Genomic DNA, 13,850 nt, shown 5'->3' on the forward strand with positions numbered 1-13,850 from the left:
GTCTGGTTTTAAAGTTTCCTTTGTTGAAGAATTGCCACTTTTAGGTCTGTTATTGAGTGACCAGAGAGATTGAAGTGTTCTCCTACTAGTTTCTGAATGTTATGATTCCTGATGTCAGATTTGTGTCCAGTTTAACTTCACCATCCAAGCTGAGTATTTATTTTTCACACTTCAAACAGCATCAATGGGGAAAGTGAAGGGTCGGATTCTCGGCTGGTGTCAGTCCGCATAGCCCCACTGAAATCAGTACTGCTATCCTGACACCAGCTAGTCCAGAACGTTTAACAGCCTTTGCTATAATAATCAGGTGTTGTTAATCAAACTGGTAAAGGGCGCTGAGAGTGTCCAAGAGCATGTGTGTGTAGTTATCATAACATTACGTATATATTTCAGATGTTTCCTTATTTGTATGGCTCATAAATATGTCTGCAAAACCAGTTAGAGAGGGGCAGGGCCCTTTTTAATTCCTGAGAATAAGAATATGCAGTAATTTTAATGGTCTACAGACATATTTGAATTGGTGGCTGGGGAACAGATATCTCCATATATTCTTCGGCAGCTTCATGTTGATTCACATTTCCTTATTTCATAGGCTGAGTCATTCCTTAGGACGTACAGGAACAGCAATTATACGTATCCTAACCAAACTACGCCAGACATAACAACACCGCTTCCATCATCTGCTAAGCCGACCCCAGCACAGGAACCAGATCAGGTAGAGTCTGCACAATCATTGATCACTGGAGGCATTAGGAGGCTAAGGGTACAAAAAAAGGAAGGTAGCTCTAGGGCTGTGGAAAAGGCTTGCATCACCAACCACAGCTGCATGTATTCAGATACCACGTTAATCAGCCAGGATTGCTTTTCCAATCTGAATAAAACTAAAGGCTCGTCTACATTTGAAATGTATTGTTTGACTTGCGTTATCTCACATTAAAGTGCCTTGCATCCACACACATGCTATTTTGTTGTGAATCATCTGGCCTTTTTAACACACATTAATAAGCACACTTTAGAAGTGGGTTTGCTGAGATGCAGGATGAGTTTACCCACAACCGAGTAGGTGCGGATACATCTCCATCCTGAAACAACTGGTGCACATCTACCATGTCTACCTACTGGAATCCCACACTGCTTTGCCAGCTACCTGTGTTGGTCTGTCTAGTCATCCTGAACATTCCTGTTTCAATCCTGGCATGCAGCCAGGTGCTGTCCTTGGCAATTCCAGCTCCAGTGGAGTTCACATATCCGTGGCATACTCCGGATTATTCAGCAGTCATGCTTCATGCTTCACTGTGGACCAATACTAAAATCCTGGACTTCATTGCCTTCTTGGGAGATGAATATGATAAGGCCCATCTGAAAGGCTGTCACACAGCATAGGTCTACAAGCAGGAAGCAAGCAGGGGCGGCTCTACGAATTTTGCTGCCCCAAGCAGTTGCCAGCAAGACAAATGTAAAAGAGGGGGGCTCTCCAGGACCGCAGTAAGGCAGGTGAGCTGTGGCTGGACTATAGGAATGCTACGTGTAACAGAACCCCAGGGAGAGCTAGCACAGTCTGCTGGATCCAGGCGGAGCTGGACCACATGCTAGAGATACCGCCACCCAACCTCTGCATTGTGTGGACTCCCTGATTGACCCACGAACCCCAAGTAGACAGTCACGGATATCCAGGTTACCTCTTCCCATGAATCACAGCCAGAGGATCAGCCTGAACCCTAAACTGGGGAGGGGCCCATTTCCAGTAAGTACTGAATGATGTATTAAAATACAGCTGTACAGAGAGGGAGTTAAACAACTTAGCTGAGGGTCCTGTAAGGGCACTGCCATGTTGATCTACCTTCTCTCTGCCTCTTGGGTTTTTAATCCCGTCCCCCTATCCACCACTCAAAATGGCAGCCCTGCCAGCGACAGTAGAAACTCTCCCGGCCTTTTTTCCTATGACTATGCAAACACGCACAAACATCACTTAGTCTTGTTGTCTCCCACGGCACCCCCTCCCCCTCAAACACACTGCTCGTTGGCCTCTTCCTCCTGCCCCACTCCCCCAGTGGTTAATCCATGCAGTGCCTCCATGAGGCTCTTTGAAGGACAAGCTCTTTTATTGTAGCAGCACATATGGAAAATCAGAAGTTGTGTCTGGCTCACAATGTCATTAATGCCCTCAGCCTTGAGCCCGCATGAGGTAGAAGGTAAATAGCCTAAATCACACGACAAACGTTTTCAAAAAAGCAAGACTGTAAGGCACTTGCTGTAAATCACCCTCCCTCCCCCCGCTGTTAAGGTAGAACTCTATGAATTTTGCAGAGTACTGTATGCTCAACTGTAGGTGTTAAGAACAAGACATTTAAAAATAGAGCACTCTTTGGCTTGGCATGGAGATTGCATAGCAGAGCAGCTCTCTGGGAACTGTCCATATAACTCGTGGTTTCCTTCCACTCCTGCGCCAGTTTTGGGGCACCATCCCAGCAAACAGCAGCCTGGCATATCTTCCTTGGTTTCTGTTCAAAAAGACAATGGGCAAACTTCTCTGCCTTTTGGGAACATGCTCAGGGTAGCATCCTCCAAAGTGTGGATAGCCTGCAGATGTGCACATGCAATTATTCGCTTAACTCTACTGCGCCCTGTTTTAGCTAGCCATCCCACACAACCCACCTGACATTTATTAACCCTTCCCCAAAGTTTCCTCTCCCCTCCCTCCTCCCCCCCTACCCCCCACACATAGCCACCTTCTCCCACTATATGCCTACACAAACCTCGAAGATTGCAAACTTCTAATGATTGCCAAGCTCAGCCAAGACTGGAAAGAGCCTATGGGAATAAAATTCCAAAATCAAGGAAAAAGCAACATTTTATCACTCTCAGAATGGAGACTACAATTTGGATAAATGTTCGTTTTTTCCTCTTTCCATTAGCGTGAGGAAGGGGGAAAAGAGAGGACAGGCAAATGGCCAGCACAGCAGACACATCTGCTGTGGATGAAGAGGCAATCAAACCTCTGAAGCACATGGCCCTGAAAGTGTCTAATTTTGCACAGCTTTATGAATGTTCAATCAAGTTCAACTTGGCGTATTGATTAAATAGAATTGAAAATGTCTTTATGGTCATAGTTGAGTCTTGAATCATTCACTGAAATGTCCAGCATCAGTGTCATAAAATCCACATGAACAATAACATCAAAACAAGCCCTATTTTACAAGGCACACATAAAATGTACTCAAAATGCCCATAAACTGCTGTACGCACTTCAGGTATAATTAAATCCTTCTACCAGTACACATACAGAAGACATGAACAATAATCCTGATAAATGCCTTATACAAAAGCATGTACATTCTTCACAAGTGGCCCCTCGACTCAGAGTATGAGCACAGTGTGTGCTCCACTCTGTGCCCATGAGTAGCTGCGTCATTTTGCAGAGACCTCTTATCTGACCAAAATTTTTGTTTTGTAAGTCTGCCCACCTCCAGCTCCTATCCGCATACAAGGCTCTCTTCCTTGCTGTCACAAAGGTTGTGCAAAACACAGCAAGCAGCTACTGTACCAGGATGTTTCTCATCAGTCTCAATGTCAGAATCTTCCATCTACCTTTCAGACTTCCAAATGCACATTCCATTATCATTCTGAAGCTGCCCAGGGTATAGTTACAATTCCTTTTGCTTAACCACATGTCAAGTAAAAAGCTTCATAAGCTAGGGAAGCAGTGGGTAAGATGGGTCTCCCTGCATGAGTAGAAAAATGGCAATACCATCAGTGTCCATAGAGTTCATGGAGCAGAAGTTCTATTTCTCATTGCAGAAAACAGGCTAGAGTTTCTAAAGGTCCTGGCATCATGAACCTTTCCAGACCACTCTACATTTGTATTCGTGACCCTTCCATGGTGACCAACCAGGTTCGTAGCACCATGGAGAAATATCCCTTTCAGTTGATGAACGCTGAAGCCTGATATGAAGGACGGGAGCGGAGAAAAAGCACATGGATCCCATCAAAAGCCCCAGTAGAGTTCAAAACCCCAACTGTGCAAACCCATTAATAACCTCCTCTGCATTGCCCAGTCTTGTGACCTGGGGAGCAGAATCTTCTTGATAGCAGGTCACACCTCCATGACAAAAGCCCCAACAGCTGATTTACCTACACCAAACCGGTTAGCTACTGACTGGTAGCAATTGGGCTGGCAAGCTTCCAGATGGCAATAGCCTCATACATTTTCATACTAAGCTCTCATGTAGGTGTTTTGCTGCCTCGACAATGTTTCTCTATGCTGCCTGGCAGTGCTTTGAAAAGGGGAATGGCTGGCTCTCAAAAAAACAGTTGGATCATGGGAATAAACAGGCAGGAATTATGAGAATTATGCAGTTTGACCTCAAGCCCCAGAATTCTATTGTCTGCCAGTAGGCATTGCACAAAGCACGGCCCAAAAAATGCTAGAATGCATACAGCACAGCAGCAGAGCAGTGCACTGTGGGATGGCTGACCATAACACTGAGCACTTATTTTCTAACACTGCTGTGCTGTGCGGCTGCAATAATACCAGGGAAAGCTACCTTAATCGTGGCTTAACAAAGTGGTAGGCACTGCTCCCACTAGAGTTATTGCCACTCACTTAACAGACACACATAACCACAACAAGTTTCAAGTGTAGACAGGCCCTGAGTGTGACCAATTGAATTCAGTGACCAACGTCTGCCTGATTAATTACAGACAAACAGGGATATGATTTATTACGTTGGCTGATACTATGTTTCCTGGTCTAACATTATTCCGTTCCTTTTGCCTGTCTTCTCTTCCTTTAGAATCATGGGAGCCAGCTGCTGTGTGAGGACAGGGCTCCATCCAGCTCTTCTCCAACTTCAGGTAACGTGGCCTGCTTGGGGTAGGAGACTGTTTCTTTCTTTCTTTCTTTCTTTCTTTCTTTCTTTCTTTCAACAGCATCTCAAGGAATGTTTCGTTCAATTGTGCTTAAATAATTATTGGACTGTGGAAAATTACGCCAAGCAAGGACATTACTTTCTATAGCTAGTTAAGAGTTATGATGCCAAACCATCCTTGTAGGGACTATTCAAACAAAGTGATTGCCGTTAACTTATTTACAGCAGATAACTCCTGCACTGTGCAAAATTTAAGGGCTGACACATCCTATAAATCGAGTGGTCTAGTGCTTAGGGCAGTGGATTTGGAGGCAGGACTCCATAGTTTGTGGTCCGATACCTGGTAGTATTCAGCTTGTTTATGAGCATTGTGCCTTTTTTCATACTCTGCTCTGCCTTGTTGCAGCAGTTACTGTCAATGCCCCTGCTCTGTAATACTGAATCACCCTATCCTCATTCTGGTCTCCATAACACTGGAGGTTGGTCACTGGCCTCCAGCAATGTGGCGTGACTCGCTCCTTGCTCTCCCCTCTTTTGTCAGTGGTCTTAAGCAGTAAGAAGTTGTTGCTAACTCCATGTGACTGCTCAACCCTGGCAAGATGAGCTGGAGAAGTCTCGGGTTTCATTATCTGGGCATTGCAAAAATAAAAATACAAAAAATGCGGGTAAATACACAAATACATAGTGGAATAATTTATATTTAGCAGTGATGGGAAAGCATGGTTCTGTTCCCTGTCCAGGTTTAACTGCATCTCTTTGCCTTACAGTGCATGCCCTCAAACCAGCTGATGTGCAAGTGATAGCAGCCCTGGGGGATTCTTTGACTGTAAGGAGCTTTGTGCTTTTTCTGTCTTGGTTTTTTTGTTTTTTTGTTTTGCTGGTGGAACAACAAAATGTTTTGCCTGCTCAGACTGGGGTGGGGGGAGGAGTTGAGCTCTTGTGCTGGGGTAGTGAAATACTCGTTCATAGGCAGAAGACAGAGATCTAGAGCAGGGGACAAGGTGTCAGATCTCCTGGATTCTAATCCTAACATTTCACCTGAATTGTATTAATTTAGGCAGGTCATTTAAGCACCTGTTAAAATCCTTTGCTGGACCTGGGGCCAGAGGGTAAGTCCCATTGAAATCAGTGGGGCTTAAGAACATGCTCTAAGTTAACCACAAGGTTAAGTGCTCTGCTGAATAGGATGGACTGCTGAATCTGTGTCTCAGTTCATTCTGCCTGATAATTATCTCTTGCCTTCTCTTATGGTGTAGGGTTTTTTTTTTTCTAGTTAAGTAAAATGGCTTTTGCCTGTTTGGAGATGAGTGTGAAAGAAAAGAGAGCCAAAATATTCAGACTCTTCATTGTGCTTGATTAACTGATAACCAGTTTCTTTATCAAACTCACCATGGACTTAGTCCTCAGTGAGGATGATCTCCTTTCATGTGTGTAGTAGGCATTTCACTTCCAAATAATGGAGTCCTAAGAATATTTGTGCACGCGCACCACACAACTTTCTGGCAGGTATGATGTTGCAGATTTCTGCATCCATGAGCCCACTGAAAGCAGCACAAACATTTGAATAAATACATACCATGTTTATCCCTACAGTCAGCATTCAACTACAGTTGCCATGTGATAGTATCAGATACTACCTGATAGTATGAGATACAGCAGTTGTTGCTGCTATTTTGGTATCTGATACCCTTGTGTAGGATCTATGGGTACATTTAGTCTTTGGAGAAATAGCAGTTACACATACATATCTGAGGGCAGAGTTTGGCCCATTGCATGGCTGTTTTAATGTTCAGTTTCCTGTCATGTGGCAAAACTTACATTCAGGGGAAATATGTGATGGTGTGATACAGCCGCCCCGAAGGTTTTATTGGCTGGAGCTTGAGATGGCTTCATTACTTGTGAGTAGTGAAACCCTGAATTAATTATACAGCTCATCCAAACTTGTGCCAATTCAACCTTTATATACTACGTCATGCGCTCATATATTTTGTTTATGCCATGTGTACAGCAATACTATGTAAAGAATTTATTGATGAACTGGTGCTATTTTTCATAACACTGTTCCTGAAAAGCCAGGTGCCAAAATATCACAAGCCCAAATGTAACAGACTTTTAAGGAGAGACCTGTTTATGAAATAAAAAATTAAGATCACCAAAATATATGAATGCCCAAAATGTTAATAATTCAGTCTTTGTCTTGGTTAATTTTTTTTTAGGCTGGTAATGGGATTGGTGCTGACCCAAACAATATCTTGGATATGAACACACAGTATCGGGGGCTGGCTTGGAGGTAAGTCATTAATAAAGGAAGTGAAGAAATATATTTTGTTTCTCATGAAAAAGGTTGCTTTTTTTCCCAATTGTCAAAAACTGGAAAAAAATATTCATTTGTCGGGTTTGGCATTTCTTTTGAAAATTTGTTTTTTGTCATAAATGCAATTTTTGTTTTTAAAAAAAATTCAGCAATACATTTTCAACCAACTCCAGTCACTAGCTTGTTGACTTCTATACACAGAGGGTTTCACACACTGGATTGATTTATATGAACAGGTAGGTAAATAGATATCTCTCGCCAAAGCCAGTGAAAAATCACCAGGGCAAACGAATCATAGCTGCTGTCATTTGAGAGGGCTGCTCAAGGTTTGCTCTTTCTAAGCTTCTGTTAATAAAGAAAAGAAAAGGTTCTGTATAAAAACCACCTATTTGCTGCTGCTGTTTGGCTGGAGATCTTCCTTCCACTCCTCACCACCCTCATAGAGATAAAGGGCCAGATTTCCTGGTACAACTCAGCTGTGCTCAGTGCAAGACCAGAGAAGGGGCCAAGGAAGCTTTGTACTGTGCTGGCCCCCTATTACAAGTTAGAGCAGCCAAGTGCCCCCAGGCACAAGGAGTCATTCTGGCAGCTGAGAACTACCGGGGCGTAAGAATGTTGCAGCCATTCTTCTCCCTGGACACGCTTCTGCTATGTAGAGATGAATAAGAGCCACTATAGCAGTATCTGTCACTCAAGGAGTCCTCAACGCAGGTAGAATCCATAGGGGGCTGGTTGAATTGGCTTTGGTGTTGCTTTGTACTGTTGGAATTGAGATTGATCCTTCCACCATGTAAGATTGTAACTCTTGCTACCATGAATAGTCCTATTGTCCTGTAGTGTTTGCAGGATCAGGCTTCTAGGTAGAACCACTCAATGGAAAACAGTCCAGATATAAATATTATATACATATACCAAACTCTTTCCTTTCCTGTGTCCCTATAGACTCCTTAGATAATTACACCCAAATGAATGTTAACAGTCACGTTTACTTTTCACTATTTAAATTGTGTTTCACTCAGCAGCTTGGACAGAGATACTAGTCTGGCCAATTTCACATTAACATGTTCTTGTGTACCAGCCCAAAAATTCATAGCTCAGGTCATAAACACTGCAGGGGATGTTTAAATCCCTTTGACTTCTGCCGACCTGGGATGTTTAAATCCACCTGCAGTTTCTCCCCTCCCTAAAAAAATGACTCAATTCCAACCACCCTCCATCAGCCAGGTGCTCTTGCATTCCCACAACTAATGACCTGACGTCACATTCTTAGCTGCAAAACCCACACATGAACCCTTCTGACAGCATCAGTGCTACCAAAAATCTCACTAAAGCCCTTAAACAAGCACTTAGACCCTGATCCCTCCACCCAGTTGTGAAACACCTCTAGTTTCCAAGTGTCATGGATCCTTCATATCCTCCAGACAAGGACAGAAAATCTATCTTAGGTACTTGTCATCTATCGCCTTATTGTCTGAGCGGCGCTAAAAGATTAGTGACTTAGTCTTTGCTTCTCTTTCCAATTGCAGTATTGGAGGGGATGCTTCTTTAAAGAATGTAACAACCCTGCCTAGTAAGTAGAAGCTTTGCTGTTGTCAAGATTCAAGGGAGAGAATGGACTGATTCGTACACCATGACTATGATGTGGACAGCAATTTACCATGAACTTCTCTTAACCTTTTAAAATCTATGTTGGGGTAATTCACAAGACTGGACATTCATGGAAATGGCACATATTTTCACTGATCCCCTGGGCTGCCTCATCAGTGAAGCTGCGAGGAGGCTGCAAAAAAGCCTCAGTGAATATTAATTTGAATTTTTAAATAAGTTTGCTGTGACTGTTTTTGTGCCCTGTTTGTGTTAGCTTTCTGCAAATGCTCTCGCAAGTCCCTTTCCAGACAGGGATGTTTGCCAAGATCAGATATTTTAAGTCAGAGGTGGGCAAAGTACGGCCCATGGGCCACATCCGGCCGACGGGCCTGTTCTACCCGGCCCCTGAGCTCCTGGCCCGGGAGGCTAGCCCCCGTCCCGTCCCCTGCAGCCTCACCTCGCTGCACCACCGGCACAATGCTCTGGGCGGTGGGGCTGCGAGCTCCTGGGACAGCACAACTGCAGAGCCTGGCCTGACCCGGTGCTCTGTGCTGCGTAGCACGGCTGCTTGTCCTGGTGCAGCCGCGCCGCCAGCCACCGGTGCTCCCGGCAGCACGGTAAGGGGCAGGGAGCAGGGGAGGAGGGTTGGATAGAGGGCAGGAGAGTTCGGGGGGTGGCCAGGGGCCAGGGTGGATGGGGTGTGGGCAGTCAGAGGGCGGGGAACAGGGGGGTTGAATGGGGGCAGGGTTTCCGGGGGTGGTCAGGGAGAAGGGGTGGTTGCATGGGGCAGGGGTCCCGGGGGGCAGTCAGGAATGAGAGGAGGGTTTGGATGGGACAGCAGGGGGCAGTCAGGTGTGGGGGTTCTGGGGGTGGTCAGGGGACAGGGGGCCCGGGCAGGCAGTCAGGAAGGAGGGGGGGGTTGGATGGGATGGTGGGGGGCAGTTAGGGGTGGGGGGTCTGTGGGATGTCAGGGAGAAGAGGTAGTTGGATGGGGCAGGGGTCCCAGGGGGGCAGTCAGGAAGGAGGGGGGAGTGGAGGGGGCAGCAGGGGGCAGTTAGGGGCGGGGGGTCCAGGGGCACTCAGGGGAAAGAGAGCAGGGGGAGCGGATGGGGCAGAGGTCCCGGGGGGGGCCATCAGGGAACAGGGGGGTTGGATGGGACAGGAGTCCCGGGGGTCCGTCGGGGCGAGAAGCAGGGGGGCTTGGATAGGGGGCGTGGGCCGGGCCATGCCTGGCTGTTTGGGGAGACACAGCCTCCCCTAACCGGCCCTCCATACAATTTCTGAAACCAGATGCGGCCCTCAGGCCAAAAAGTTTGCCCGCCCCTGTTTTGAGTGAATATTGCTGAATATTTGCATGTCTGCACTGCTGGGAATTGTGGAACTTTCCTGTCCATCAACTTTACAACTATTCTCAAAACTCAGATTGGTGGTTTGGCACCCGCTACATCTGGCTGTGAAGTTTCAGTACATTTTTTGAATGACACTTTATATTAAGGTTTCATTTATAAAGGGCTAATCCATGTTATAAGCATATTACAGACCTTTGTAGTGAGTGTATAACAGATGGTTAAAAGCACATCAGTAGAAGGAGTTCTAGAAGGTTATAAACCATGGTTGTAAACCATCTATTGATTTATGGCACATTAAAATTGATTAATTATTTATTAAAACTTTTTATTAATCCCTTTAAAATTATATATTTAAAATGAAGCCATTTATTAATCCTTTATAAACAGTTTTTAAATGGAACCCTTAATATAATTGTGGCTTTCTTTGTTTCAACTAGCAACACATTCTTTGCCCCCACAGACACAAGGGTGTTGGGGGGGGATATTTTTGAGCAACAGTATTAGGATAATGAACAGAGAGGGGTGTGAATAATTCACTGCCTTGCATGTAAGCATTTAATACACAGGTCTGCGATCAGAGCGTGATGTTGCATAGCTGTAAAGATATACACAATAGAACTTCCAGCTAAGAGAAGCTTCTCACGGCTCCTTCCAGATCAGCCAGGCCAAGGGCCCTTCTGGCTCCCTGACAGAATGGCTGCCTGCTGACCAGGGGGTTTCTCATTCAAGCTTTAACCATGGTAATGTGCAGGATGGTCACGTACAATGGGCCTGTACATACTCTGTCCACCTGTCCTCCCCGTCCCCCATGATTGCACTTGATGTCAGTGGGATTGCACCACGTCTGAGTCAGGAGGCAACTTGATCCAGTGCTGTCTGACAATCTATGCTAAGTGGTTAAGCCTCTGGCATCACTTGACTGACACAGCAGTGCCCAAAATTCTGCTTCCCCTGGGTGGGCACAGCAAGGTAAGTGGAGAACAAGCAGCAGCCTTCCCCTAACACAAACCAAGAATCTAGGGGGGCATAGTGAATGCTAGTCTTCTCCCCTGTGTGATGAGCAAGTGGGTTCACTCCCTTCTCATTATCCTCTTCCTCCTTCAGATATCCTTTGGGAGTTCAACCGTAACCTCACGGGTTACTCGACTGGCACAGGGGGAGCAAGTGAGCCGAATGCCTTTCTCAATCAGGCAGTTCCTGGAGCAGTGGCTGAGTATGCTGATTTTTCCCCCCTTTGGGGTGCTGGGATGTGGCTACTTCATATAACTTCCTTTGATGTGTCTCATGTGCTGTTATAACTTGCGCTTAATAGCGAGCAAAACCAGTCTAGTGGGTACTTCAAGTTGGTGCCTGGCTCATGCTCCAGAGCTTCTGCTGTATTGAACATAAACTGAATGGCTCACTTGATTTTCATAAGATAGCCATATGATATAATGAAGCATGTGCCAGGATCCCTTGGATCACAACAATGGTAAGCACACCAGTGGAAATACCTTGTCCCAAAGGAGAGCTTTATTGTACGATGAAAGAAGCAGTACAGCTGGGAATACAGATTGGAGGGAACAGTGGGTTAGTGCATTAGCCTTTGACTTCTCAAGACCTGGGATCACCACTCACTAGCAAAAGTGAGTGTGGTGACCTTACCTTAGTCCACAGGAGGCGTTGCACAGTTCAGCACATTGTCCATAAAAGCAAGTGAGGGCAGCAGCCCACCCTGGGACACAGCGTTGCTGGAAAAACCATTACAGGAACTGAACTGTTGTCTAGTCTTCATACGTGCCCCAGGAGCAAGAAAGTGAAGAAATTGTTTGGTCTCTTATAAGCTAAACGTTGGGGCGCAAAGGGCTTTTAGGAAATGGTCTGCGTGTGGTAGAAAGTGAAAGCGTGTTAAATTTGCAATGAGCAGCTGGGGGAGACTGCATGAAATCTTCCATGATTAAGGCCTCAAACATTTGGAAGGGTCGGGAGGAGTGGTTGAGAGAGACAGCAAAAATACAAAGCAACCAATCAGGCTGCTAGAATCTTATGAAGAGATGAGGACAGGTGACAGCCAGGCATAGGCTTTAGGCCAGTTTTAGACCTGATGTAAGTGGCTACAGTTCCTATGATTTCAATGTGGTAGCAGCCTCATGCAGTTTGAATATGTCCTGGGAGAAGCAGCCTCATGGAAGGCGGCTGCATACTTAATCCCCGGTGTTATACTTTATAGGAAGAGAATCCAAGTTTTCATCTTAGAAGTCTCAGCTTCTGATGTGGAGATGATGGGGCAGGATGGGAGGCTTAATACTGTATTTAAATAATTAAGCAGCTGGCCGCTGAGTTGGGCACAGCCACCGATCGTTTGGGCAGGATTTCTGGTTGATTGTGCTTGTACTTGACATTGGTAATTGGTTGTGCTAAAAAGACTCTAGTTTCAATCTTTCTCTCTTTTTTTTTTTTTTTTTTTAAAAATCCTCCATTTCCCCAGCAGCTCCACTTGGCAGCTGAATCGGGAAGCCAAGAAAGCTCCTGCATTTGCTCTCCCTAAGTGATGACTGTTAAGGTTTTATCAGTGATCAAGATCTTGTTTTAATGTTTCATGAGTGATTTCTCCTGCAGGTTGCAAGAATGATTTCTGACTCACCCTAATATTCACTGACAAAATGGGAGTCATTGGCTAGATGCTATGAAATATCTCCCTCTGCCTCCTACCCCTGCAAAAGGAGGGATTTTCATTCTATAATGAATTCATTTTTATTTCCAAATGAAGTGACTCCCTATGTGAACAGGAAACTCCTGCAGGGTTTAGGGATCTAATATCCTGGGCTGATCTTACAGCATAAAAATCAGATAGCAATTAAACCAGCTGTCCCTACCTTATTTGGTGTAAAAGGCACGTCAGATTGGCTGATTACCATAGGGGATTGGAAACAGGATAACAGAGTCTTTCAGTTCTAGGTCACCAGTGTGAATACAGCTCAGGTCAGCAGCAATCATGTCTTTTCCATCAGGTGTCTGTCTGGTAGCCCATTTGAATTGAGCTGATATGTGTCAGTCTAGTCCCTAGGGGACAGTTCTCCACATGACGACAAAGGCCATCAGTACAGCTGGATGCCAAGAGTGCCAGAGGCATGGAATCTGAGCTACCTTCTCTCTGGATGTTCAGTCCCTACAGTTCATGGCTGGGACCAAACTGTCGAAGCCTGCACTGCCAGAGAAGTAACTGTGGGGTGGATGAATAAAGAACTTCATTTTCCAGGGCTCTCAACCCAGAACCTTTCAGGGAACATACTCTGGACCCTTAGATAAGTGAAAAACTCTTTGCAACTGATGTTAATGACCATCTCTAGCTTCCTGTGAAATTCAAGATGGCGGCAAATCTGAGTCAGTTACAGACACTGCTTCATTTGGAAGTTGAATTTGCAGCTAAGTATCTGATCCAAATTCAGATCTGGTACAAGAAGGTGCAACTTAATACTCACTGAAGATGAGATGATCACGATGGTCCCTTCTGACCTTAAAGTCTATGAAGACCGTTGAGCTGCATCCTCTTACATGAGGTGTGAGTTAGGTCCATAGTGTAAAATCAGAAACTTAAAAGGTACTAAGTACTTCCCAGGTACTTATACTGCAAAATTCAAACTCTTGTACAAATCTCGAGAAACAAGTGAGTTCTTGTACACTTGCTGGGTCACCGGTGTGAGGAAGTGAATTTCTCCTCTCTCCACCTGCCACACCAGAGGACCTGGATTG

At 45.3% G+C, this 13,850-nt stretch overlaps 1 protein-coding gene across 1 annotated transcript in view; it reads left to right on the forward strand.

Annotated features, from left to right (window-relative positions):
- PLB1 (phospholipase B1) overlaps positions 1-13,850 on the forward strand; it is a 117,296-nt gene that overhangs the window by 57,467 nt on the left and 45,979 nt on the right. Inside the window, exons 31-36 of the mRNA XM_074947088.1 lie at positions 593-715; positions 4,794-4,854; positions 5,636-5,694; positions 7,085-7,158; positions 8,709-8,752; positions 11,223-11,331. Of these exons, the coding sequence (XP_074803189.1) occupies positions 593-715; positions 4,794-4,854; positions 5,636-5,694; positions 7,085-7,158; positions 8,709-8,752; positions 11,223-11,331 (470 nt within the window). The remainder of the gene's footprint in view (positions 1-592; positions 716-4,793; positions 4,855-5,635; positions 5,695-7,084; positions 7,159-8,708; positions 8,753-11,222; positions 11,332-13,850) is intronic.

The sequence above is a fragment of the Natator depressus genome, chromosome 3 (assembly GCF_965152275.1).
Source record: "Natator depressus isolate rNatDep1 chromosome 3, rNatDep2.hap1, whole genome shotgun sequence".
In the NCBI taxonomy this organism is placed as follows: domain Eukaryota; kingdom Metazoa; phylum Chordata; order Testudines; family Cheloniidae; genus Natator; species Natator depressus.